The 26,141-nt window shown below is 39.1% G+C and overlaps 3 protein-coding genes across 4 annotated transcripts in view; 1 reads left to right on the forward strand and 2 right to left on the reverse strand.

The window, feature by feature from the left end:
• The window catches only part of LOC127418577 (zinc finger protein 721-like), a 620,351-nt gene that overhangs the window by 474,756 nt on the left and 119,454 nt on the right, over nucleotides 1–26,141 (forward strand). The window lies entirely within an intron of this gene.
• Nucleotides 3,150–16,643, reverse strand: LOC127418608 (zinc finger protein 501-like). Of its 2 annotated transcripts, none has more exons than XM_051659245.1 (3): nucleotides 16,309–16,643; nucleotides 13,069–13,219; nucleotides 3,150–6,418 (listed from the first exon to the last, which is right to left on the reverse strand). In XM_051659245.1, exons 1-3 carry the CDS (start codon nucleotides 16,582–16,584, stop codon nucleotides 5,325–5,327), a joined length of 1,521 nt encoding a protein of 506 aa, XP_051515205.1. In that variant the 5' UTR covers nucleotides 16,585–16,643; the 3' UTR covers nucleotides 3,150–5,324. The 2 variants fall into 2 exon arrangements, with proteins under 2 accessions (XP_051515205.1, XP_051515204.1); XM_051659244.1 differs by having other exon boundaries at nucleotides 13,069–13,222; nucleotides 16,309–16,642.
• Nucleotides 24,015–26,141, reverse strand: part of LOC127419356 (zinc finger protein 665-like) — a 41,107-nt gene continuing 38,980 nt past the window's right edge. Inside the window, exon 6 of the mRNA XM_051660714.1 lies at nucleotides 24,015–25,221. Coding sequence (XP_051516674.1) covers nucleotides 24,296–25,221 — 926 coding nt within the window. The 3' untranslated portion in view covers nucleotides 24,015–24,295. The remainder of the gene's footprint in view (nucleotides 25,222–26,141) is intronic.

A 26,141-nucleotide genomic window follows, 5' to 3' on the forward strand; every position in this document is an offset into this window, starting at 1 on the left:
TGTTGCATCAACTACATTTCTCAATGTTCTTATTACAGATGCGAAGTGATAAGGAAAATTAAACAACAGGGATATTAGGGATATTGGTCTCCATTATTGCAAGCGAGGGTTGATGAGTTTTTGTCCACATGTAAAGTCTGTGCTCAAAACAATGTTATGTGGGCATGGTAAATAAAGTACACGGAATGCATTATATGCTTGTGGTGATATGCAGATTTAACAGATGGCTGGAAGCAGTACCATCAGCAGATCAAAGGTCAGCAACAGTAATCAAATTTCTAACAAGAGGTAATACCTAGATACAAAATACCGAAAGGTTCTACAGTTTTTGATATATGTTGTTTGAATGGACAAAAGAAAGTAGGGAATGAGTAAGTTGAAAGTTCTGGAAGAGGTTTTCTTGAAGATGGTTTAAGATGGGAAAGTTTGAAAGTAGTTAATATACTGAAATATTATATTATCACTATTTTCACTGTTGAAGAATAACTTAAATTATTATGAGATTCTAAAATGAAAAAGAAGGGGTGACTGTGATGAGATTGGAGACAGCGTGGGGGAGTGGAGTGTCACCCTCCGAATTCATCCCTCGCCTGGCGCTCATTCACACTCTGTTTAAGTTTGATAAGTGTCTGATTAAGACAGAAACACAAAAGCAGATGTAGAAGTGTGTGCTAAAGTCACATCTCTAAATTGTCATATTCTTTTGATTTTATTTTCTTTTATATGGAAAATGTGACCTGATAATAATGTTAGATACAGTGATATGAAGGAGAGGTTCAAACAGCTTTCCTCATCATGATTAAAGATTTTATATACTCAGAGGGCAATTTGAAGTTAAGTGCTTATACTAAAAATAAGAGATTCAGTTGAACGTTCATCTGAAAGAATAAATGTAGGTTCAAAAACTATCTAGAGACTTATAGAGACATAATGAGCTTCCTAGAAGCTTGACAGAGGCTACCTTTATTTTGTTTTGTTCTGATGTTAGTCCCCACCGTGATACATGGTCTTTAGTGATGTTTGTTAAAGGAGCAGAAATACAACCCGAATGGAAATTAATGATCTGTAAAAAAGTTCAATTGTAGCATTTTTCTTTTAATTTGGACAATTTTGATAGATGGTTGAATTTTGAATAATGCTTTGTGAATTTAACCATGTTATGAACTGTCTCCATATTTAAGCATTTGTTGATGGTTCCACTGGCTGTGACTGTTCTCAGGTGATGCTCCCTGAAACAAAAGAAAATATTTGTTTACTGATACCAAATTGTTAAGGATTGGCTAATAGGACTGAGCTGTATCAGACCAGTGGTAAAATGCATTCTGACACTGTGCCATCAGGGGATCATACCCTGTGTAAAGATTAATTATAGATTTAGGGGGTAAAGTTTTGAGAACCGTTGCAGACAAAGGAGTGTATTGCCTGACGTATTAAACAAACCTGGGAATACTGGTATCATGAAGAATTAAGATTGAAATCTGATTTATTACTTTTTACTTATGCTTTTATTGAACTCATGTACATTTTAATGTTAATGAAGAATGGAAAAAGAAAACATGGTGGTGACTAAAGATTAACATTGCTTGTCTTGTCTGTTTATACATTTAAATAGAATTAAGAAATGGGGTACATGATTGGCTAAAATTGGTATAATGATTGGAATAACAATCCTTGTGAGAGGAATAATATTCTGTTGTGCGTTACCATTGGTAAAATCATTCTTGATCTGCGCAACAGTGAAGCAGATGACACTGATCGATGTGAATGGTCCAATGCAATGACATCTACCCTGGATGGACAGAAAGACATCTACCTTTGGAGGAAATCGATTCCTCCAAAGAATATATATGATGAAATGAATGATGAGCCATGCCCCGGGATGAAAGTGCTAGCCTAACCTCTCCCCGGAGGTGACCCTCTACGATGCGCAAGGTATCTGGATTGAAGATACGGTATCTACATTAGAAAAAAGAACCCTTAATATTATTATGAATATTTTATGTTTGATATACTCTACATTATTGTGACAACCACAGGCAAGGCTGAACCAATTGCACGCTCATGCTTATAGGTTTCATTTATTGAATGAAGGTATAAGGAGACAGAATCTTTTTACTCCGTTCTTAATCAAATTTGAATGGAGACGTTTGGTTCTGCAATCTCCACTGGTGTGCGGTTGCATAATCTGGTCATTGGTGATGAAGCTGTGTGATTTAACTCAGTCACTAGATAGCATAACTGAGGAGAATGAATTATAAATTTGCACTCTGAATAAGGACAGTGAAGGTGGGACTTATGTAAGTCCCAGAGGGGGGATAATGTAGAATATTTTTTATAAAGTTGAATATAAATTAATCAAGTATAATCAATGTAAATATAGCCATTTTATTCTACAATTATTTCTGATGGTCAAAGCATATATCTTAATGTGTGTTTGTAGAGAGGTCTGTCTTGGAATGGAATGTGGGGCCCCTCGCATATGGTAAACTGAGTCTCCTGTGTTAACGCTAAAGAAAATATGGTGAGGTCTCTCCACAGTGGTGTCCTGTGACACATATGGAATATATTAGCCATGCCTTGGGAGATCATATGTATAAACAGGGACAAACCCATTTTGCGGGAGTTGTGCTGGGAGCAACTCTGCTTTTTATCTCTGATAATAAAGTCTATCTTCTGGCATCAAAACCCCAAGACTTCAAGAGTGATGTCTAACAGAGGTGGCAGAAGCCACAACAGTCACTAGTACACTGAACTGAGAATCGCCTATTTCGGACATAATACTGAGAACTGCTGATCAGTGAGCTGCTGATGAGCATGTGTGAACCAAGGACTTGAATGAGGGGGCAAAACGTTTCAATCGAGAGATGTAAATTAATTTTATTCTTGAGTAATATGCATGCAGATTAAATCTGAAGTTGTGATGAGCTGGGTCATGGTTTCTGTAAAACAAAAGGGTGAGTTGATTAAGACTAGTTTAATCACTTTATATGATTTAGACATGTTTAGAACATCCACATTTGTATACCAGTGTCAGTATTGGGTGCGTCAGGTGCAAAACTTTAATGTAGGATGTGTTGACAACTGAATGAAACACTGATGACAATAAACACCCTTATTATTATTACTTAAATAAAATGTAATCAGCAATATAAGCTTACATATGGCTTTATTGAATATATTCATGCATGTATTCTACAACTCCGGCATATTAGCATTATGTATAGTGACGTCATTATGCGATGACATACAGTTGAAGTCAGAAGTTTACATTCACCTTAGCCAAATACATTTAAACTCAATTTTTCACAATTCCTAACATTTAATCGTAGAAAACATTCCCTGTCTTAGGTCAGTTAGGATCACTACTTTATTTTAAGAATGTGAAATGTCAGAATAATAGTAGAGAGAATGATTTATTTCAGCTTTTATTTCTTTCATCACATTCCCAGTGGGTCAGAAGTTTACATACACTTTATTAGTATTTGGTAGCATTGCCTTTAAATTGTTTAACTTGGGTCAAACGTTTTGGGTAGCCTTCCACAAGCTTCTCATAATTCCAGCAACTTAATTTGGCCCATTCCTCCAGACAGAACTGGTGTAACTGAGTCAGGTTTGTAGACCTCCTTGCTCGCACACGTTTCTTTTAGTTCTGCCCACAAATTTTCTATCGGATTGAGGTCGGGGTTCTGTGATGGCCACTTCAATACCTTGACTTTGTTGTCCTTAGCCCATTTTGCCACAACTTTGGAGATATGCTTGGGGTCATTGTCCATTTGTGACCAAGCTTTAACTTCCTGGCTGATGTCTTGATATTTTGCTTCAATATATCCACATATTTTTCCTTCCTCATGATGCCATCTATTTTGTGAAGTGCACCAGTCCCTCCTGCAGCAAAGCACCCCCACAACATCACACTGCCACCCCCATGCTTCACGGTTGGGAAGGTGTTCTTCGGCTTGCAAGCCTCACCCTTTTTCCTCCAAACATAACAATGGTCATTATGGCAAAAGTTACATTTCTGCAAAAAGTAAGATCTTTGTACCCATGTGCACTTGCAAACTGTAGTCTGGCTTTTTTTATGGCAGTTTTGGAGCAGTGGCTTCTTCCTTGCTGAGCAGCCTTTCAGGTTATGTCGATATAGGACTCGTTTTACTGTGGATATAGATACTTGTCTACCTGTTTCCTCCAGCATCTTCACAAGGTCCTTTGCTGTTGTTCTGGGATTGATTTGCACTTTTCACACCAAACTACGTTCATCTCTAGGAGACAGAATGCGTCTCCTTCCTGAGCGGTATGATGGCTGCGTGGTCCCATGGTGTTTATACTTGCGTACTATTGTTTGTACAGATGAACGTGGTACCTTCAGGTGTTTGGAAATGGCTCCCAAGGATGAAGCAGATTTGTGGTGGTCCACAATGTTTTTTCTGAGGTCTTGGCTGATTTCTTTTGATTTTCCCATGATGTCAAGCAAAGAGGCACTGAGTTTGAAGGTAGGCCTTAAAATAGATCCACAGGTACACCTCCAATTCAGTACACCTCCAATCAGATGCTAATTGTCAAAAGGCATGACATAATTTTCTGGAATTTTCGAAGTTGCTTAAAGGCACAGTTAACTTAGTGTATGTAAACTTCTGACCCACTGGAATTGTGATATAGTCAATTAAAAGTGAAACAATCGGTCAGTAAACAATTGTTGGAAAAATTACTCATGTCATGCACAAAACTGTAGTTTGTTACTATTAAATCAACCTAACCTGATAGATGTGTGTGTGATAGGTTTTTTTTTTTTTTTTTTTTTTTTTACAATAAATTCTCCTCCCTGCTCAGTCAATCTCCACTTCAGGTTCACTTTCCCATTCTTTTACCTATGTTTTTGGTGATTCACAGTCTTAATGCATATCCCCCCCTACTGGGCAGAGAGGAGAATTTATGATTAAAAAAAATGACAAATATTGATCTGTTTCTCACCCATACCTATCATTTCACTTCTGAAGATATAGACTTAACCACTGGAGTCATATGGAGTACTTTTATGTTGCCCTTATGTGGATTTTGGAGCTTAAACATTTTGTCACCCATTCATTTGCATTGTATGGACCTATAGAGTATATTCTTCAAAAAATCTTAATTTGTGTGCTGCAGAAGAAAGAAAGTCATTCACATCTGGGATGTCAGGAGAGTGAGTAAATCATTAGAGAATTTTCATTTTTGGGTGAACTATCCCTTTATGATTTCCTTAGTAAAACTTGCTCTTAGCAGTCTTATTAAGTTTTAAACAAAACTTCTCTCTGTGATTACTTTGGGTAACAACTTTTCATGAGTAACTACATGATCTGCTCTGTGGAAACATGAAGAGCAGTGGTATGGTTTCTCTCATGTGCTTTCAGATATTGTGACCGGGTGTAACTCTTTCCACAGTGTGAGCACTTGAAAGGCTTCTCTCCAGTATGGATTCTTTTGTGTGTTTTCAGGTTTTTTAAAATAGTGAAACTCTTTCCACAGTGTGAGCACTTGTAAGGTTTTTCTCCAGTATGGATTCTCTCATGTGCTTTCAAGCTTTGTGACACAGTGAAACTCTTTCCACAGTGTGAGCACTTGTATGGTTTTTCTCCAGTATGAATTCTTTGGTGCTTTTCCAAGTTGGAAACTGCTGTAAAGGTCTTTCCACATTCAAAGCACTTATGAGGCCTCACACCGGTATGTATTTTCTGGTGCGCATTCAAAAAGCACAGGCGTGCAAAACCCTTTCCACAAATAGAACATTTGTAAGGCTTCTCATTTGTGTACCGTTTCAGATGTTGGTTTAGGTCTGAACTCAAAACAAATGTTTTACCACAATGATCACATTCAAATGGCCTTTCTCCAGAGTGACGGCGGAGATGATTCTTGAAAGTAGTTGCAGATGCGAAACTCTTTCCACACTGATGGCACATGTAAGGCTTCTCTCCTGTGTGAACTCTCATGTGTTCATTAAAATGTCCTATTTGTGTGAAACCCTTTCCACATTGATGACAGGTGAAAGGCATTTCTCCAGTATGAACAATTTCATGTACTCTGAGACTATATTTATTTGTGAAACCCTTTCCACACTGATGGCAGGTGAAAGGCATTTCTCCAGTATGAACTCTTTCATGTTCTCTAAGATAATATTTACTTTTGAAACTCTTTTCACACTGATGGCATGTGAAAGGTTTTTCTCCTGTTTGAATACTTGTCTGCTTATTAAGATTGTGTTTATATGTTAAACATTTTTCAAACTGAGAGCAGGTTAAAGAATTTTTGGTTGCTCTTCTTTGTGGATTTTTTGGTGAGCAACTCGAAGATTCTTCTCCAGTTGTGAAATCATGATGTTTCTGACACTGAAGTTTCTCCTCCAATTCAATCAGCTCTTGACTTTCCTCTTGCACTTCTATCAGCTCTGCAATGAACACAGTAAACAAAAATCAATTCAAGAGGGACAAATGTGAAAAGAAATCAAACTGAATCCTAATATAAATGGCAGAACAAAAACATACTGCTCTAATTTGTTTTTGCTGTGCAAAAGGTAAATATATGTCATCAATTCTGATCAATTAACTCAATTTTATGATTAAGTCACCTATAGTGGTTGACCAATATACATTTTTAAAATATCAGATAATTTGTCCTAGGTATACTTCACTTTTCTGTGTTCCTGATCGAATCACGCCCAGTCGAATGCATTGCCTTTTAAAATATACTCTTCTGACCATAAGCGAATATAAACGCTTTCGACGCATGCACACTACAAATACTTTGTGATACTCTTTTAGTACATACAACAGCGGGCACACGTGTTGACGATGCACGTGTAAAAAATATCTGAGTCGAAATTTGTGTGACGCATACTGTGCAAATTACAATATCGAATTCCAGTCATGAAATCAGCCAGTTAAGGACAAAGAATACTTTAAGTGTTGCTGATCGAAACGCAGATCACCGAAGTATACTTTGTCCTTAACTGGCTGATTTCATGACTGTAATTTGGTTAGCATGTTGTGTCTATATATTTGCAGCAATGCTTGTGTTTTAAGCGACATGCACCTGATCCGATAGTCTAGATGTAGAACATAGGCTAAATATAAAAATGTACTCAAAAGTTTATCATCGATAATGTTATATCGGTTTATTGCCCAGCCCTACGTGAAGGTCAGTCTGTGATCACAGACATGTAAAGTGTAAGTGGTCAGGAGATTGCTTCTCTCGCTAGATCTGCATAAGATAGCAACTTTAAAGTCAAAGTGCTTGAAGTGAAAATTCTAGCCCATAATCGAAAACAAAAGTTCTGGACATACTAGCCTGAAAACAGACTCCTGATGAATAGTTTAATTTAGACTTTGTTTGGAATAAATTAAAAAATTCTAAATGTCTTTATTAAGGATGCACAGAAACGCCTTTTTCTAAACTATACATTTCATTGTTAAATAGAGTAAAACAGAAAAGGATTACATAAAAAAATGTGTAGCCTAATTAGAAAACCTTTTTAGAGAACTACTCTACTGGGTAATGCATATTGGGAGCCAGCTGGTACGTGACAGCTGTGCGGTATGTGTAAACCTCTCTCCCCTGTCCCCAAGAGGCGCACTAGCAACTGACGCTAGAGGCTGTAGCCTTTAGCCTCCTTGTTAGTGAATCCGTCTCCCATGCCGGCTGATTCCAGTTCTCGGAGCGGATCAAGCAGGACCAGTTACAATTGCAGCAGCAAAATTAACAGTAATTTCAGTGAATATCTTCAGGGAACATGAAGCCAGTTTTATAGGCACATTTTTATCCCTACATTGTATGCAGATCAGAAATCTGGAACGGATTTATTTGTGGATTTTTTTTGTGCTCACTTTAGTTGCAATAGGATATCACATTACTATTGTTATATTTAGGGATGTGCGAGACTAGTCGAATAAACAGTTCTGATGCTCCTAGTCGACACTGGAATTACTAGTCGGTTAATACTGATCATCATTTTTACACATTTACATTTGGCTTTATATTTTTTTACAGAGGCTGCACTTAAATTACTGTCATATTAATGTTAAATATTTTAAATAGAATTAATAATACAAATATTATTAAAAAAAATAAAATAAAAAAAAGGATTTCTGGAGCAGATACAGAGTTTAATTTCACCTCAGGCTGCGTGTGCTTCTTCCCTCTCACTCGCGGAGTGCACAGGAAAATGTCCTCTCGCTAGACAAGCAAACTCAGCAAAGTAGCTATGAAATCACTTTGGTGGTGCGGGAATCGGCTTTCCAAACGTTTGAAGGTCCTTACGGATGTTTTCACATTTGAGTCTTCTTTAAATCTGTGCATGCTTGTACGTTATTTTTCCACTGAGCGGGCTTTTTCAAGTGCAGGATAGACGCCTCAGGTGAGTCAAGTCCCGTCTTTCACAGGACCATGTCGACGGGTTAATTTTGCTCATCCAAAAAATTACGCTTTTGAGTAAGTAGCCTAGAAAATAACTGTTTTAGGCTAGGTATGCCATTTTTTAAGAAGGCTATTTTCAACAAGGTGCTGACTGCTGAATGGGTTAAACTATATCTTATTCTGTGTACAAGTCATGTTTAGAATACATTAGGTTTATTGTAGGCTACATCACAGGCATATATTTTTATCTATCCTATAGCTACTTTTTTTTTTACATCGTAACTGTTATTGTTTAACGTATCTGTGCATTCTCTACCGGTCACAATATTTTTCACAATTTGTTCACAATATTTTTATTAAAAAATTATATATATATATATATATATATATATATATATATATATATATATATATATATATATATATATATAGCTTTAGTGATTTTACATAGAAAATGTAATAAAAAAAAAACAAAAAAAAAAAAAACACAAAAAAAACAAAAAGACATTTCTAAATTAAAATAGCACTTCAAACGAAATGAAAAAGCAATTAAAATAATGAAGTGGTAAAAAAAAAAAAAACATGTATAACCACCTTTCATTTATACAAATATCAGTCAGCAGAAAATTACTAATAAAAATTAAGATCTAAAAACAATTCTAAATGTAAACATAATAATTATGGTGATAATAATCACTGAAATATATATACACTATATTGCCAAAAGTATTCGCTCATCTGCCTTTAGACGCATATGAACTTAAGTGACATCCCATTCTTAATCCATAGGGTTTAATATGACGTCAGCCCACCCTTTGCAGCTATAACAGCTTCAACTCTTCTGGGAAGGATTTCCACAAGGTTTAGGAGTGTGTTTATGGGAATTTTTGACCATTCTTCCAGAAGCGCATTTGTGAGGTCAGACACTGATGTTGGACGAGAAGGCCTGGCTCGCAGTCTTCACTCTAATTCATCCCAAAGGTGCTCTATCGGGTTGAGGTCAGGACTCTGTGCAGGCCAGTCAAGTTCTTCCACACCAAACTCGCTCATCCATGTCTTTATGGACCTTGCTTTGTGCACTGGTGCGCAGTCATGTTGGAACAGGAAGAGGCCATCCCCAAACTGTTCCCACAAAGTTGGGAGCATGGAATTGTCCAAAATCTCTTGGTATGCTGAAGCATTCAGAGTTCCTTTCACTGGAACTAAGGGGCCAAGCCCAGCTCCTGAAAAACAACCCCACACCATAATCCCCCCTCCACCAAACTTCACAGTTGGCACAATGCAGTCAGACAAGTACCGTTCTCCTGGCAACCGCCAAACCCAGACTCGTCCATCAGATTGCCAGATGGAGAAGCGTGATTCGTCACTCCAGAGAACGCGTCTCCACTGCTCTAGAGTCCAGTGGCGGTGTGCTTTACACCACTGCATCCGACGCTTTGCATTGCACTTGGTGATGTATGGCTTGGATGCAGCTGCTCGGCCATGGAAACCCATTCCATGAAGCTCTCTACGCACTGTTCTTGAGCTAATCTGAAGGCCACATGAACTTGGTCTGTAGCGATTGACTCTGCAGAAAGTTGGCGACCTCTGCGCACTATGCGCCTCAGCATCCGCTGACCCCGCTCTGTCATTTTACGTGGCCTACCACTTCGTGGCTGAGTTGCTGTCATTCCCAATCGCTTCCACTTTGTTATAATACCACTGACAGTTGACTGTGGAATATTTAGTAGCGAGGAAATTTCACGGCTGGACTTGTTGCACAGGTGGCATCCTATCACAGTACCACGCTGGAATTCACTGAGCTCCTGAGAGCGGCCCATTCTTTCACAAATGTTTGTAGAAGCAGTCTGCATGCCTAGGTGCTTCATTTTATACACCTGTGGCCATGGAAGTGATTGGAACACCTGAATTCAATTATTTGGATGGGTGAGCGAATACTTTTGGCAATATAGTGTATCTCTCATGGTTCGAGGTGAACGTGTTTTTGTAATATTTTATGTTTTAATCACAGATTATAGGCTATATATATAGTGACCCTGCAGAGTTGCGCTCATAACAAACTGCTCTGTGGAAATGAAGTGAACTGAACTCGGAGCACCTCCTGAGCTGAGATGTCTGAGGTCATTTGCAGCATTCTCATAGATAATACTATTCTTGTAAAAACAATTTCAGAAGACTGAAACAAAGAAAGAGTGAGAACCCTTTACATACGCTTGTTCCACGAGACTGCACGGCTCCAAACAAACAGTGCGTCAGAAATGCGCACAGACGGCTTTTCTGTCATCTGTTCTTAAAAATAAGTGTTTCTTCAAGCGCGTGTCTGTTTCTAACAGCATTTCTTGTGTCATTCTGAATCAGAGACGTCGTACAGTTACCCCGTGCACATTATATTCACTACCTGCAATTAAACGTCTTCTATCAGTGCGAGTACTTTGCTGCCTGTGTAATAGAGGTGTGAATCTTCACTTGCCTCACATTTCGATTCCAATTCAGAGGGTAACGATTCGATTCCAAAACGATTCTTGATGCATCACGATGCATCTTGTCCTCCAGTTCTTTTATTAATAATGAGTAGTTACCGTTACATATGAACCTGTGGCGATGGATGTCCAGGAATCGCAGGTGATGGCCACTCGGCTGGCATTAAGCATCGACTCCATCACTCTAGATTTTGTGTCACTGTACAGAACAGGTATAGCGGTGTCTGTGAAAAAAACTCAGAGATGGGATTCTGTATCACGGCTCCAGGGTATGGAGGAAGCGAAAGCAGGTGTTTTACATAACCGAGTAAGGGCGGAGATCCTTTGCAATAAATGTTGCAATGGACTGTGTGATCTTTGCACTTTCGGAGTTCTGAGGTAAGTTTGATACCATTGCTTGTTGTATTGTTGGCTGATTAGCTGCGTTTTTGCTACTAACTTTAGCTCTGGATGAAAAAGGGAGACGTGATTCCTCATATTTGTTGTGTTGCCGAAGTATTTAATCTTGGTTTGACATGTTTTGCACACAGCATTTTTTTATCAAGCTAATTTTTCTACTAAGTAAAAACCGAAATGTGCCCAAATATCTGCTTTCAAGAAGTTAGGTGCATTTTTAAGCACCGGCTGCTGCTCTCCCTCTGCCATGTCTCCTATCCACGAACATCAGACGCAAGTGCTTTGCTTCCGGAGGACATGGGCAACTTTTTTATTAATATTTAATAAGACTACTTTATTTAAAAACAGTATGGCATATACTGTATATGATATTTAATTTTAAAAATTTTTTTAAATCTATTCTTTTGTTTTTATGCATCGATGCAGAATCGTTCACGTCAGCATCGCGGTGCATCGTAAAAACGATTATATTCAACAGCTCTACTGTGTAAGTTGGAAAAGAACATCTGGCTTTCAAACTCTTCATTAGGCAACTATTTGTTAGGCTATTGTATTGATATTGGAAGTTCCATTCATAATGTTTCCACCGGTATCAAATTTCAAACCGGTGTTGTCCCTTGTACAGAGTAAAACCGGTAACACCGTACACTGTGGCAACCCTAGCCCACAATGAACTTTGGCAACAATACTTTTTTACTCACCCCACACGGCACATGAAACACAAAATGAGCTGTGATTGGTTGCTTTTCATGTCAGTCAGTGGCTTTTCCAATCTTGGGCGGTTCAAATGTGCGCATTGTGAGCGGGGGAATATCACGAATCTAATCAACAGATATGTGGAAAATGAATGTGTTTTTTAAGCATGCTAAATGTGTAGAAATGTTTTAATTTCAAGCACTTTTCAACAAAACATGCAGATTTTCCAGTACTTATATTTCTAAAAGCTAAATTCAAGCACTTTAAGAACATTGTGCAAACCCTGTTGACAGTAATGGCTATGACGCAACATAACACACATTATCGGAGCGCTGTAAAATGCTCTTCATTAATATGCTAATAACCAGGAGAGCAATCACTTCACTGTAGGAGATGTGGACTTTAATATGCAAGATAAACGTTGCTTTTTCTCCATATAAGTGTTTCTGTTACCAGATTTTCACGTTTCTGTTCAAATTTTTTTTCTTTTGGTCAAAAGAGAACATTTTTGGAGGAAGAAATGTCAGTGTATCCCTAGTAATTTATGATGAAACTAATACTACTGCACAGATGGGTGTATAAAAGTGTGTTAATGGACAGAATAGACACAAAAGAATGATGAAATGAGAGGAATCTCTCACTTTGGGCAGATGTCTAAATCACTTTCAGCTGCAGATGGCACGAGTGAAGCGGCACATCAAACAACCGAGAGTAACAGAGGCACTTGAGAGTATGAGAGTAGATTTGGCTCCTTTTGTAGAGTAATAAAAAATAAAATAAAAAAAAAAAAATCACATGATGCGTTCTTGGAAAATGGCCAGATTTTGTTCTAAATGACGTCACAAATGTTCGTTCTTCAATTTCATATGAAGTATGCCGGGTCTTTCACTGTCCCTGATGAACTGATGTGACTTTAAAAGGTAAATCTTTTAATTAAAATTTTTCTAAAGTCAACGAAGAACATCTAAAACAACAATAAAAACAGCGGGAAACTTGTGAGTGTGACTTTTGAGTGATGGAACATCTGCTAACAGATCCTGACATGACAGTCGATTGTCATGAAAATGAACAACAACAGAAAGAAACATACCTGAATTAATAAAATCATTGTTACCTTCATCACGCTGTTGTTCCTCTGCTGTGGTTTCTCCTCTCATCTTCATCAGGTTCATGCAGTCCACCAGCTTCACTTCAATCTTTACTGGTGTCTGCAGCATCTGCTGTTCTCCAGTGTGAATCACATCCACCTGCTCTTTCATGATGAACTTCTGAACACAAAAACATCATCATTATAATGGACTGACATTCATCAAACTCAAAAACAGATCTGTTAAACTAAATAACTGCTTCCGAGATGGTATAATTGGTTATCTTGCTAACTACAGAAAGATGAAAAATAGGTGATTAAAGGTAATTTAATCACATTTACATGGTTATAGCAAGAATAAACATTGTGCGGGGTAATCTGATACATTCTAGCATTTAAAAAAATGTACCCGGAGAGTGAAATAATCTAGAGGTCAATCCAAGGAGTCAATGGGTGCAATTCAAAATATCGTCTGTTTCCCAGGGTGGTGAATTGCCCTTTTGTTCTTAAATGATAAGTTCCTGAAGTTCGACCGCTATCGGCCCTTCAATAACATATAACGTGTGGAGAAGGGTAGTTGGTGGCACTTTTGGTGTGGGCTTAAGCACGTACCCAGAGACACCACATGACGGCTTTGGTATCAGGTCCGTTTTTATTTCAGTGGTTATTAGAGATTTGCAGTATCATTAATCAGGGGTAAATGATTGTCCAGTGGTCTGCTGCCGAAACAGTGCGAAGATGGCATGGTCACGTGGTACCTGATACTCTTCTCAGCGCTGGCCAGGATGGTCCAATCACAGTGATTTATTATTACTGGAAGTTTAAAAATGCTTTTATAGATACTGTTGCGGCGGATTTCAATTCAAAGGAATGAATTCTTGCAATTATTAGTTTTTATTAAAAATATCTATCCAGTGTAAAATGTTTCCAGCAGTTTGTCCTACAGCAGTATCAATTTTTATATGTATTGAAAGTATATAGGCATCATTTCGATTTTAGGTCAATTTTAGGACCCTTGTTATTTTCCCTGTATATGCTTCCTCTGAGCTCTATTTTTCAGAAGTACAGCATATTTTATCACTGTTATGCTGATGATTTCCAATGTTATTTCCCAGTGAGTGTAGACAAGAATTGTTCATCTGAGAATGCCCTAAATTGCTTTAAAAATATTAAACACTGGCTGGAAAACTGAAGTTCTGATTTGGGTTCCTCCATGTCCTCCTTACCTGGCCTGCTTGCCCAGTTAGGTCCTCTGTCGTTGAATGTATAAGATCATGTAAGGAGTCTTGGAGTGATTTTGGACTCCAAAACTTTGCTGTTGTCAAGGGTAGCTTTTTCCACCTGAGATCTATCGCTAAAATAAAGCATTTTCTTTCCCATAAAGACTTGGAAATTGTTATCCACTCACTTATTACATCAAGGTTAGACTATTATAAATCACTGTACATTGGTCTGCCCCAAACTGCATTATCCCGCCTACAGCTAGTTCAAAATGCGGCAGCTAGGCTTTTAACAGGGTCAAGAAAGAGAAATCACATTTCCCCGGTTTTAGCATCTAAACACTGGCTTCCTGTGAAATTCAGGGTCGATTTTAAAATTCTGATTTATGTCTACAAGGCACTATTTGGTCTCGCGCCCCAATATATCAGTGACCTTCTCTTCCCTTACTTCCCCACCAGAGCGCTCAGGTCTTCTGATCAACTTTTATTGAGGGTTCCTTGTTGCCACTATAGATCTAAAGGTGATCGTGCCTTTTCTGTGATAAGACCTAATCTATGGTATAGTCTCCCTTTCCATGTGAGGTCAGCTTCATCACTAGCCATTTTTAAATCTTCTTTAAAAACATTTTTATGGGGCCTGGGTAGCTCAGCGAGTATTGACGCTGACTACCACACCTGGAGTCATGAGTTTGAATCCAGGGCATGCCGAGTGACTCCAGCCAGGTCCCCTAAGCAACCAAATTGGCCCGGTTGCTAGGGTGGGTGGAGTCACATGGGATAACCTCCTCATGGTCGCTATAATGTGGTTCTCGCTCTCGGTGGGGCACGTGGCGAGTTGTGCGTGGATGCCGCGGAAAATAGCGTGAAGCCTCCGCGGTAACGCGCTCAACAAGCCAAGTGATAAGATGCGCGGGTTGATGGTCTCAGACGCGGAGGCAACTGAGATTCGTCCTCCGCCACCCCGATTGAGGAGAGTCACTATGCCACCATGAGGACTTAGAGCGCATTGGGAATTGGGCATTCCAAATTGGAGAGAATTTTTGTTATTTTTTGTCTACAAGGCACTATCTGGTCTCATGCCCCAATATACCAGTCGCCCACCAGAGCGCTCAGGTCTTCTGATCAACCTCTATTGAGGGTTCCTCATTGCCGCTGTAGATCTAAGGGTGACTGTGCCTTTTCTGTGATAGGACCTAATCTATGGAATAGTCTCCCTTTTCATGTGAGGTAAGCTTCATCATTAGCCATTTTTAAAAACTTCTTTAAAAAAAAAATCATTCTGTAGCTTTTGAATACAAGATCACTGAATAGTGTTAAATGGATAAATACATGATGCTGTATTTAAATGTTTTTATTTAATTTTAAATCAATCTGTTTTTATATCACTGTCATTATTTATTTGTATGATCCATAAAGCACTGTGTGTCAACCTCTATTTAGGCTGACTTGACTAGTTTTCTTAGTATTTTTAAATAAAACTCTTTCTGTGCAATAAATTCGAAAGACAGAGCAGTTTATCATGCATATTTCTATCATTTTCGATTACGTTTTTTGGACGCGAAAGTTTTCCTTGTTTCAAAGTGAGGAGTGACCAAAAACAATTTGAGAGCCACTACACTACTGTAACTATGGTAACAGTGGCGTCGGTTTTTGCCGCACCAGTTTGAGTCCGATAATGAAAGTTTGGAAGAACAAGCTGATCGACCCGAACTACTTTCGCAAGTAAGACTTGAGCAGGACGTTTCACAGTGGTAAGTTTTACTTTTGTAGCTTTCACTTTCGATATTGTGAACCAGACAATGTTTCAATGGGTGTAGCCGAACTTTCGCCTGAGATATGAACGAAGAACAGAGGCGCACTCACAGTTAGTGAGCAAGTTAGCCGTGGATTAACATGGATAGCAAAACTATTTCAACACAATAACATTAGCTATCGGGTTAGCAGAGGCCTACAGCTGTGCACTGGGTGTACACCGTTGCTACAACACAAAACTCCTCATTTGAACTCTGGGTAGCAGATAAATCCACAAATAATCAAGCATACTTACAGGTTGTGATCCTGAAGAGCCAGATTGTCCCAACAAAGTGGGAACCGCGCCATTTTTCAGGAGTAACCGACTTGAAAATCCGGCTTTGAACTCTGCACGGTTCAGGAAGTATTCCTCAGTGAAATGAAGGGAACACAACAAAAGGTTGTGGTTGTACTGCTGAGGAATAGTGCTAAAAATAAATTGTAACCACTGATTCTTAAATTCGTCTGCCTTTGGAAGACCAAACAAAGAGGTTTTGCTTTTGCAGCGCAGAAAACAGCGTCTTCTCGACATGGCGACAACACTAACAACTCTTCCTGACCTCTTCTTCTTCTTTTGTGGATTTACTTTTGGCGGATTGCAAACCAATTAAAAAGGTGCATACCACCACCTACTGTGCTGGAGTGTGACAAGGATGGAATACGAGGAAGATTTTCTATATTCTATATTTCAAACCAGTGTTTCTCAGGAACCTCATTATCGCCATTAGTGTTCTACCAGTCTCTGGTCCAGTACTTAAAATATTGTATATAGTGAATTCTGTGCTTCCAGAGGCTTCTAATTCTCTTAGAAGTTTAATTCTTTCCTGTTCATATTTAGTACATTTAATCAAAACATGTTCAAGTTTCCATTTCCTGACACATATTGCATGATGTGAAGTGTTGCGTTAAGTTTAGTGTGACCCATTCTTAATCTTGTAAATATAATATATTCCCTTCTATTTACGTTATTACTAATTTTACTTCGTTTTATGTTACTTTGTATTTTATGGAAATGTCTGCCTTTCTGACATGTGTCCCAGTACTTCTGCCATTTATTACAACACGCTTGTTGAATCAGACACTTCTACCCTACTTAAATTGATAGTCAAGTTAATGTTATCCAAATTAAGTGCTTCTTTAGCCATTTTGTCTGCTTTTTCATTTCCTTGTACCCCAACGTGTGCTGGAACCCACAGAAAGTGTACTAAAAGTCCCATATGCCTTAGTCTATGTAATATAACCATTTGATTGGAAAGTTTGAAGACTTGAAAGTGATGCCACTGAGTCCAAGCAAACTAAAACTTGCATTTCAGACTCTGTCATCACTTCCTCAACCCAACCAAGTGCCATTTGAATGGCGACTAACTCTGCAGTGTACACTTAAGTTGCATCAGTTAATCTCCCTCTCATCCTGGCCTCAGCTATCACTACCTCTCTTCTTCTTCTCTTGTTTGTCAGCTTTTGGTGCATTACCGCCACCAACTGAACTGGAGTGTGAAACAGCAATGCGGAAGGACAGTTCTTCCTTATACATATACAGGTGCATCTCAATAAATTAGAATGTCGTGGAAAAGTTCATTTATTTCAGTAATTCAACTCAAATTGTTAAACTCGTGTATTAAATAAATCCAATGCACACAGACTGAAGTAGTTTAAGTCTTTGGTTCTTTTAATTGTGATATTATATTATGAATTCCCTCGGTAGTTCTTTTAATATGTGATAATTGTGACAGTAATTATATTACTGTCATTATATTATGTCTCTCTTAACAACTGACTATCAACCGACAGTCTGAATGTCAATACAGTACAATACTGTACATTCTATATATATATACTTTTTTCATATATATTTTAATTTTTATTGAATAATGTGTATCTATATAGTATCTATATAGTAAAAAACAAAAACAAAAAAAAAAAACAGCATATTGTATACTGTACAGTGTATGTTATTATTTGTATATTGTTGAGTGTAATTGTGTATAACAGATGTTTAAATTGTGTTGTGTTAATTTGATGTTTTAAGTTGTGTAATTATGTATAACAGATGTTTAAATTGTGTTGTGTTAATTTGATGTTTTAAGTTGAGTGTAATTATGTATAACAGATGTTTAAATTGTGTTGTGTTAATTTGATGTTATTGTAAATTGGTATATGTCTCATCACTGTCACGACTGCTATGTTGATCGGAACTGCACCCAAGAATTTCACACACCATTGCACTTGTGTATATGGCTGTGTGACAATAAAGTGATTTGATTTGATTTGATTTGATTTGATAATTTTGCTCACATTTAACAAAAACCCACCAATTCACTATCTCAAAAAATTAGAATACATCATAAGACCAATAAAAAAAACATTTTTAGTGAATTGTTGGCCTTCTGGAAAGTATGTTCATTTACTGTATATGTACTCAATACTTGGTAGGGGCTCCTTTTGCTTTAATTACTGCCTCAATTCGGCGTGGCATGGAGGTGATCAGTTTGTGGCACTGCTGAGGTGGTATGGAAGCCCAGGTTTCTTTGACAGTGGCCTTCAGCTCATCTGCATTTTTTGGTCTCTTGTTTCTCATTTTCCTCTTGACAATACCCCATAGATTCTCTATGGGGTTCAGGTCTGGTGAGTTTGCTGGCCAGTCAAGCACACCAACACCATGGTCATTTAACCAACTTTTGGTGCTTTTGGCAGTGTGGGCAGGTGCCAAATCCTGCTGGAAAATGAAATCAGCATCTTTAAAAAGCTGCTCAGCAGAAGGAAGCATGAAGTGCTCCAAAATTTCTTGGTAAACGGGTGCAGTGACTTTGGTTTTCAAAAAACACAATGGACCAACACCAGCAGATGACATTGCACCCCAAATCTTCACAGACTGTGGAAACTTAACACTGGACTTCAAGCAACTTGGGCTATGAGCTTCTCCACCCTTCCTCCAGACTCTAGGACCTTGGTTTCCAAATGAAATACAAAACTTGCTCTCATCTGAAAAGAAGACTTTGGACCTCTGGGCAACAGTCCAGTTTTTCTTCTCCTTAGCCCAGGTAAGACGCCTCTAACGTTGTCTGTGGTTCAGGAGTGGCTTAACAAGAGGAATACGACAACTGTAGCCAAATTCCTTGACACGTCTGTGTGTGGTGGCTCTTGATGCCTTGACCCCAGCCTCAGTCCATTCCTTGTGAAGTTCACCCAAATTCTTGAATCGATTTTGCTTGACAATCCTCATAAGGCTGCGGTTCTCTCGGTTGGTTGTGCATCTTTTTCTTCCACACTTTTTCCTTCCACTCAACTTTCTGTTAACATGCTTGGATACAGCACTCTGTGAACAGCCAGCTTCTTTGGCAATGAATGTTTGTGGCTTACCCTCCTTGTGAAGGGTGTCAATGATTGTCTTCTGGACAACTGTCAGATCAGCAGTCTTCCCCATGATTGTGTAGCCTAGTGAACCAAACTGAGAGACCATTTTGAAGGCTCAGGAAACCTTTGCAGGTGTTTTGAGTTGATTAGCTGATTGGCATGTCACCATATTCTAATTTTTTGAGATAGTGAATTGGTGGGTTTTTGTTAAATGTGAGCCAAAATCATCACAATTAAAAGAACCAAAGACTTAAACTACTTCAGTCTGTGTGCACTGAATTTATTTAATACACGAGTTTCACAATTTGAGTTGAATTACTGAAATAAATGAACTTTTCCACGACATTCTAATTTATTGAGATGCACCTGTATATAAAAACGTATATTCTCGAATATAACCCTGTTGCTTTCATATACCTCAAAACATCATCTGTGATATCTAATTTCCCTTGTCGTTCCGTGAAAAGACTTTTTAATGACATGCCTTGGATTCCCTTTGCCTGCAATTTTGAGTGTAATTCTTGTCTTTATTGTTGTAGGCTGTGCAATGTAGAATAACATGTTCAACTTCATTACAATGACTGCATAACCCATTATGGTGCTTTTTTTTATTGTATACAAATTTCCATTTAATCCAGTGTGACCTATGCATATTCTTGTTATTATTGGTTCTTCTCTTCTTAATACAAAATTTCACAGACCACATCTCAAAGACAGCACGATCATGTAGATTTACACTCTACAATATCAGGTAGATAAGACCCTTCCTCTCTGAACATGCCACACAAATTCTTATTCAGTCGCTTGTCATAACTAGACTGGAGTACAGTAACGCTCTCATTGCAGGCCTCCCTGTATGTGCAATTAGGGCCCTGCAAATGATCTAGAATGCAGCAGCATGTCTGGTCTTTAATAAACCAAAGAGAGCGCATGTTACACCACTCCTTGTCTCTCTTCACTGGCTGCCGGTTGATGCACGTATCAAATTCAAGGCTCTGATGCTGGCATACAGAACAGTCACTGGGTCTGCTCCAGCATACCTAAAATCATTTCTGCAGAGCTACGTTCCCACCAGTTGCCTGCGGTTGGCTAAGAAACGGCGCCTTGTTTTACCAGCACAAAGAGGCACCAAACCACTCTTCCAGACGGCTTCATCGTACCACATTGGTGGAATGACCTTCCCAGCTCCCGTCTTCAAAAAATGGCTAAAAACACATCTTTTCCATGAGTCCTTAACCAGTCACTAAAAAAACAAAAAACTAATTCTTGTTGCACTTTAATCTGTTTTGAATACTACTATTCCGATGCTAGTGAAACTTTGAATTACGGCACTTTTCGTACCACTGTCTCCTTAAGATGATTCGCTTATAATGTGTTCCTCTTTTGTAAGTCGCTTTGGATAAAAGCGACTGCCAAATGAATAAATGTAATTGTAATAAAGCTGTGGTTTTATCCCCGCCGCATTTATCCCTCTCCTTCGCTGATTAGCCCAATTAGAGGCCGGGCGTGCGTAGTCACATGATTCAGCAGTGCGAGCGAATCATTCAGATTGAATTGTGAACCGATTCAGACTGCTTTCCTATTACGTGTGACCAATTCATTGTAAAGAACCGACTCAAATGAGCAATTAATTTGTGATCGGACATCTTTAGTTTTGATTCAAATCTGGCATTACTAAATACCAGGTAAAAGGCATGATATAGCGGTGTAGCTTTTGTCAACGCTACACCGCTACCTCGTCAAAGCTTTGCTACTTGATTTAAAAACTAGCAAAGCTACCGTCTCGCTACTCAGAAATGTAGTTAAGCTTATAGCTTCTCTAACTGTAGTGAAGCTACTGCCCATCACTGGTTGTTCTCCTCTTGATCGCTCGTTTTGGCAGTTTTTTCTTGGCATCTCGAGACCAGAAATACAAAGCAGGTATTTAATGAACCAGAAATACAAAGCAGGCAGGTTGCTCATGAAAACTGTGGATAGGTCTCTGCAGAACAGTAATGGGTGTTTTCAAATCTGTGGGTGTTTTCAAACCGGGATGGGCATTTCTAAACTAAGTAGGGAAACTCAATGATTTGAAAATGCCCACTGATTGGGAAAAGCCCATTTTTGTTCTGCAGAGTAGTGATGGGAAGTCTGATTCTTTTCTGCGAACTGGTTCTTTCGGACAGTTCATTTCAATGAACTGGTTAAAAAAACGGATTCACCAGTTTATATACGTCATCATGTAATGACGTCACTATACATATGTGACAATAAGGAAGGCGTGGCTGGGCCGTGATGATGCACGGCTGGCACTGAATCAGATTATCAGCGGGAGAGCAAGATAAAGGGGAGCCGGTGGCGCCAGTTCGAGAGAGACACACGCGGCCGCGTTGCATGTGTGTCTGTGTTTATGTTTGTTTTATGTTGAGTTTCTTATTAAAATGTATGTTTACTGTTCAGCCGGTTCCTGCCTCCTCCTTGCCCAACCTTGAACTGTTACTGGTGCCGAAACCCAGGAGGGAGGAGGGAGGAGGGAGGAGGGATGTGCCGTTGCGGAGTCCTCGCCGCTGCCTTCCGCCAAGGGAGCAGCCACGGCCGTCTGCCTTGGGACGGAGTGGTCGCTGCTGGCCGCCGAGAGCAGGAGGAAACGCTGCCGTCCGCCGAAGAAGGGGAGGAGCAGTTTTGTCTGCCAGGGGCCGGAGGACTCACTGCCGTCCGCAGGGGGAGGAGGGAGCTGGTGTCCACCAGAGGGCAGAGAAGCGGTTGAGGACTGGGCGACAGCGCGTCTGGGAGCCAGCAAGCAAGTTCTTCTCTTGCTCACTCTCTCTGTGTCTCTGCTCACCCTTTCCCTCTCCCCATACCTCCCCTCGTCTCTCCTCCAGGTTCACAGGAGACGGGGTGGACCACCGTCTGACAGAATGGCTGGAAGGGCAGTGTCTCCCCTCCAGAGGAGGGGGGGGTGGGGGGATGGTCAGACCGGTGGTGCCCCAAGCCTGAATCGGGTGGGGGAGGAGTGAGGTGAGGAGCAGGGCGCAGCGCTGAATCAGCTGATCAGCGGGAGAGCGAGATAAAGGGGAGCCGGAGGTGCCAGTTCGAGAGAGAGAGAGACGCATGAGGCCACGTTGCATGTGTGTCTGTGTTTGTTTATGACTGTTTTATGTTGAGTTTCTTATTAAACTTTATGTTTACTGTTCAGCTGATTCCCATAATGCCCATTACAACATAATGCTAAGACACCGGTGTCGTAGAATACACGCACAAACACATTCAATAAAGCCATATGTAACCGCAAATTGCTGATTATTACATTTTATTTAAGTTATAATAATAAGGGTGTTTATTGTCATCAGAGTTTAATTCAGTTGTCAACACATCCTACATTAAAGTTTTGTACATAAAGCACCCAATACTGACACTGATATACACACGTGGATGTTCTACACGTCTAAACATATAAAGTGATTAAACTTGTCTTAATCAACCCTTTTTTTTTACAGAAACCATGACCCAGCTCATCACAACTTCAGATATAATCTGCATGCACAACACTCAATAGTAAAATTCATTTACATCTCTCGAATGAAACGTTTCACCCCCTCATTCAAGTCCTCGGTTCACACATGCACGTTAGCAGCTCACTAATCAGCAGTACTCAGTATTATGTCCAAAAGAGGTCATTCTCAGTTCAGTGTACTGTTGACTCACAAACTGCTGTGATCGACTCAATGTACTGTTGACTCGAGAACTGTTACAAGTGGAGCGTTCAGTCCAATTTGTGAACTAGTTGGAGCGGTTCATTGCAAAGAAGAGTTGGCAAAAGCAGATATCACCAGTTCTAGGATCACATTACTCCTGGTTATCGGCTCATTTCAATTTGGAGTGTCAGGCACATCCGAGAGACAGGTTAAGATAGAGTAACTTGTGGATCAGTGTTGACTTGAGATGCAAACTGTTTCAAACGATTCAGTCTTATTTGGTGAACTGGTTCAACTCATTCACTATAAAAGAACAGGTTCAAAAGAATGATTCGTTCACAAACTGGACATCACTACTGCAGATATAAGTCTTGCTTTTTTTGAAAATGTGGGGAGAATTCAACTGTGCTGAAACGGGGTCTTGTGACTTTGATTAAAGGAATAGTTCACCAAATTTTTTTTAATTCTCTCATCATTCTCTCACCCTCATGCCATCCCAGATGTGTATGAATTTCTTTCATCTGCTGAACACATTTTTTTAGAAGAATATTTCAGCTCTGAAGGTCCATATAAAGCGAATGGGTGCCAAAATTGTGAAGCTCCAAAATCCACATAAGGGCAACACAAGAGTACTCCAGACAACTCCAGTGGTTAAATTCATATCTTCCTTTTTTTTTTTTTTTTTTTACAATAAATTCTCCTCCCTGCTCAGTCAATCTCCACTTCAGTTTCACTTTCCCATTCTTCTTCCTCAGTTTTTGGTGATTCACAGTCTTCATGCATATTACCACCTACTGGGCAGAGAGGAGAATTTATGATAAAAATTACTTAAATATTGATCTGTTTCTCACCTTCACCTATCATATCACTTCTGAAGATATAGATTTAACCACTGGAGTCATATGGAGTACTTTTATGTTGCCCTTATGTGGATTTTGGAGCTTAATATTTGGCACCCATTCACTTGCATTGTATGGACCTACAGAGCTGAAATATTCTTCTAAAAATCTTAATTGTTTGTGTTTCAGAAGAAAGTAACTCATACACATCTGGGATGTCAGGAGGGTGAGTAAATCATGAGAGAATTTTTATTTTTGTGTGAACTATTCCTTTAAGATTTCCTTAGTAAAACTTGCTCTTAGCAGTTTTGTTATCAGGTTTTAAGCAAAACTTCTCTCTGTGATTACTTTGGGAAGCAACTTTTCATGCGAGTAACTACATGATCTGCTGTGTGGAAACATGAAGAGCAGTGGTATGGTTTCTCTCATGTGCTTTCAGATATTGTGACCGGGTGTAACTCTTTCCACAGTGTGAGCACTTGTATGGTTTTTCTCCAGTATGGATTCTCTCGTGTGTTTTCAGGTTTTGTGACCGAGTGAAACTCTTTTCACAGTGTGAGCACTTGTATGGTTTTTCTCCAGTATGAATTCTTTGGTGCTTTTCCAAGTTGGAAACTGCTGTAAAGGTCTTTCCACATTCAAAGCACTTATGAGGCCTCACGCTGATATGAATTTTCTGGTGTGCATTCAAAAAGCACAGGTGTGCAAAACCCTTTCCACAAAAAGAACATTTGTAAGGCTTCTCATTTGTGTACCGTTTCAGATGTTGGTTTAGGTCTGAACTCAAAACAAACGTTTTACCACAATGATCACATTCAAATGGCCTTTCTCCAGAGTGACGGCGGAGATGATTCTTGAAAGTTGCTGCAGATGCGAAACTCTTTCCACACTGATGGCACATGTAAGGCTTCTCTCCTGTGTGAACTCTCGTGTGTTCAATAAAATGTCCTTTTTGTGTGAAACCCTTTCCACATTGATGACAGGTGAAAGGCATTTCTCCAGTATGAACAATTTCATGTACTCGAAGATAATGCTTAGTTGTGAAACTCTTTCCACACTGATGGCATGTGAAAGGTTTTTCTCCTGTTTGAATACTTGTCTGCTTATTAAGATTGTGTTTATATGTGAAACATTTTTCAAACTGAGAGCAGGTTAAAAAATTTTTGGTTGCTCTTTTTTGAGGATTTTTTGGTGAGCAACTCGAAGATTCTTCTCCAGTTGTGAAATCATGATGTTTCTGACACTGAAGTTTCTCCTCCAATTCAATCAGCTCTTGACTTTCCTCTTTCACTTCCATAAGCTCTGCAATGAACACAGTAAACAAAAATCAATTCAAGAGGGACAAATGTGAAAAGAAATCAAATTGAATCCTAATATAAATGGCAGAACAAAAACATCCTGCCCTAATTTGTTTTTTCTGTGCAAAAGGTAAATATGTGTCAACAATTCTGATTAATAACTACATTTTATGATTAAGTCACCTATAGTGGTTGACCAATATATTGGCCGATATTTGACATTTTTAAAATATCAGCCAGTCCATTTTCCTGTTTGGCTGATTAGTTTCTCATGCCGCAACATCACTGAGAATAAAACACATTTATTTACAATTAAACTCCACAGGTTAAGGGGCGTGACCTCTTTTCACCACTATATCGTCATCTTCAGCGGATGTTTGACTCTGCTCATTGTCATTCTTCTTTAAGTTTCTGACATTGCTCTTCTTGCTGGTTTTGTCCTAGGTATACTTAACTTTTCTGTGTTCCTGATCGAATCACACCCGGTCGAATGCATTGCTTTTTAAAATATACTCTTCTGATTGTAAGCTAATACAAACGCTTTTGACGCATGCAAACTACAAATACTTTGTGATACTCTTTTAGTACATACAACAGCGGGCACACGTGTTGACGATGCACGTGTAAAAATAATCTGAGTCGAAATTTGTGTGACGCATACTGTGCAAATTACAATACCGAATTACAGTCATGAAATCAGCCAGTTAAGGACAAAGAATACTTTCAGTGTTGCTGATCGAAACGCAGATCACCGAAGTATACTTTGTCCTTAACTGGCTGATTTCATGACTGTCATTCGGTTAGCATGTTGTGTCTATATATTAGCCGAATTGCTTGTGTTTTAATCAACATGCACCTGATCCGATAGTCTAGATCAGTGGTTGGTGAACCAGTTTGGCATGAGGAGCCAAAAAAAACCAAAAA

This window comes from Myxocyprinus asiaticus, chromosome 28, assembly GCF_019703515.2.
Source record: "Myxocyprinus asiaticus isolate MX2 ecotype Aquarium Trade chromosome 28, UBuf_Myxa_2, whole genome shotgun sequence".
Lineage (NCBI taxonomy): Eukaryota > Metazoa > Chordata > Actinopteri > Cypriniformes > Catostomidae > Myxocyprinus > Myxocyprinus asiaticus.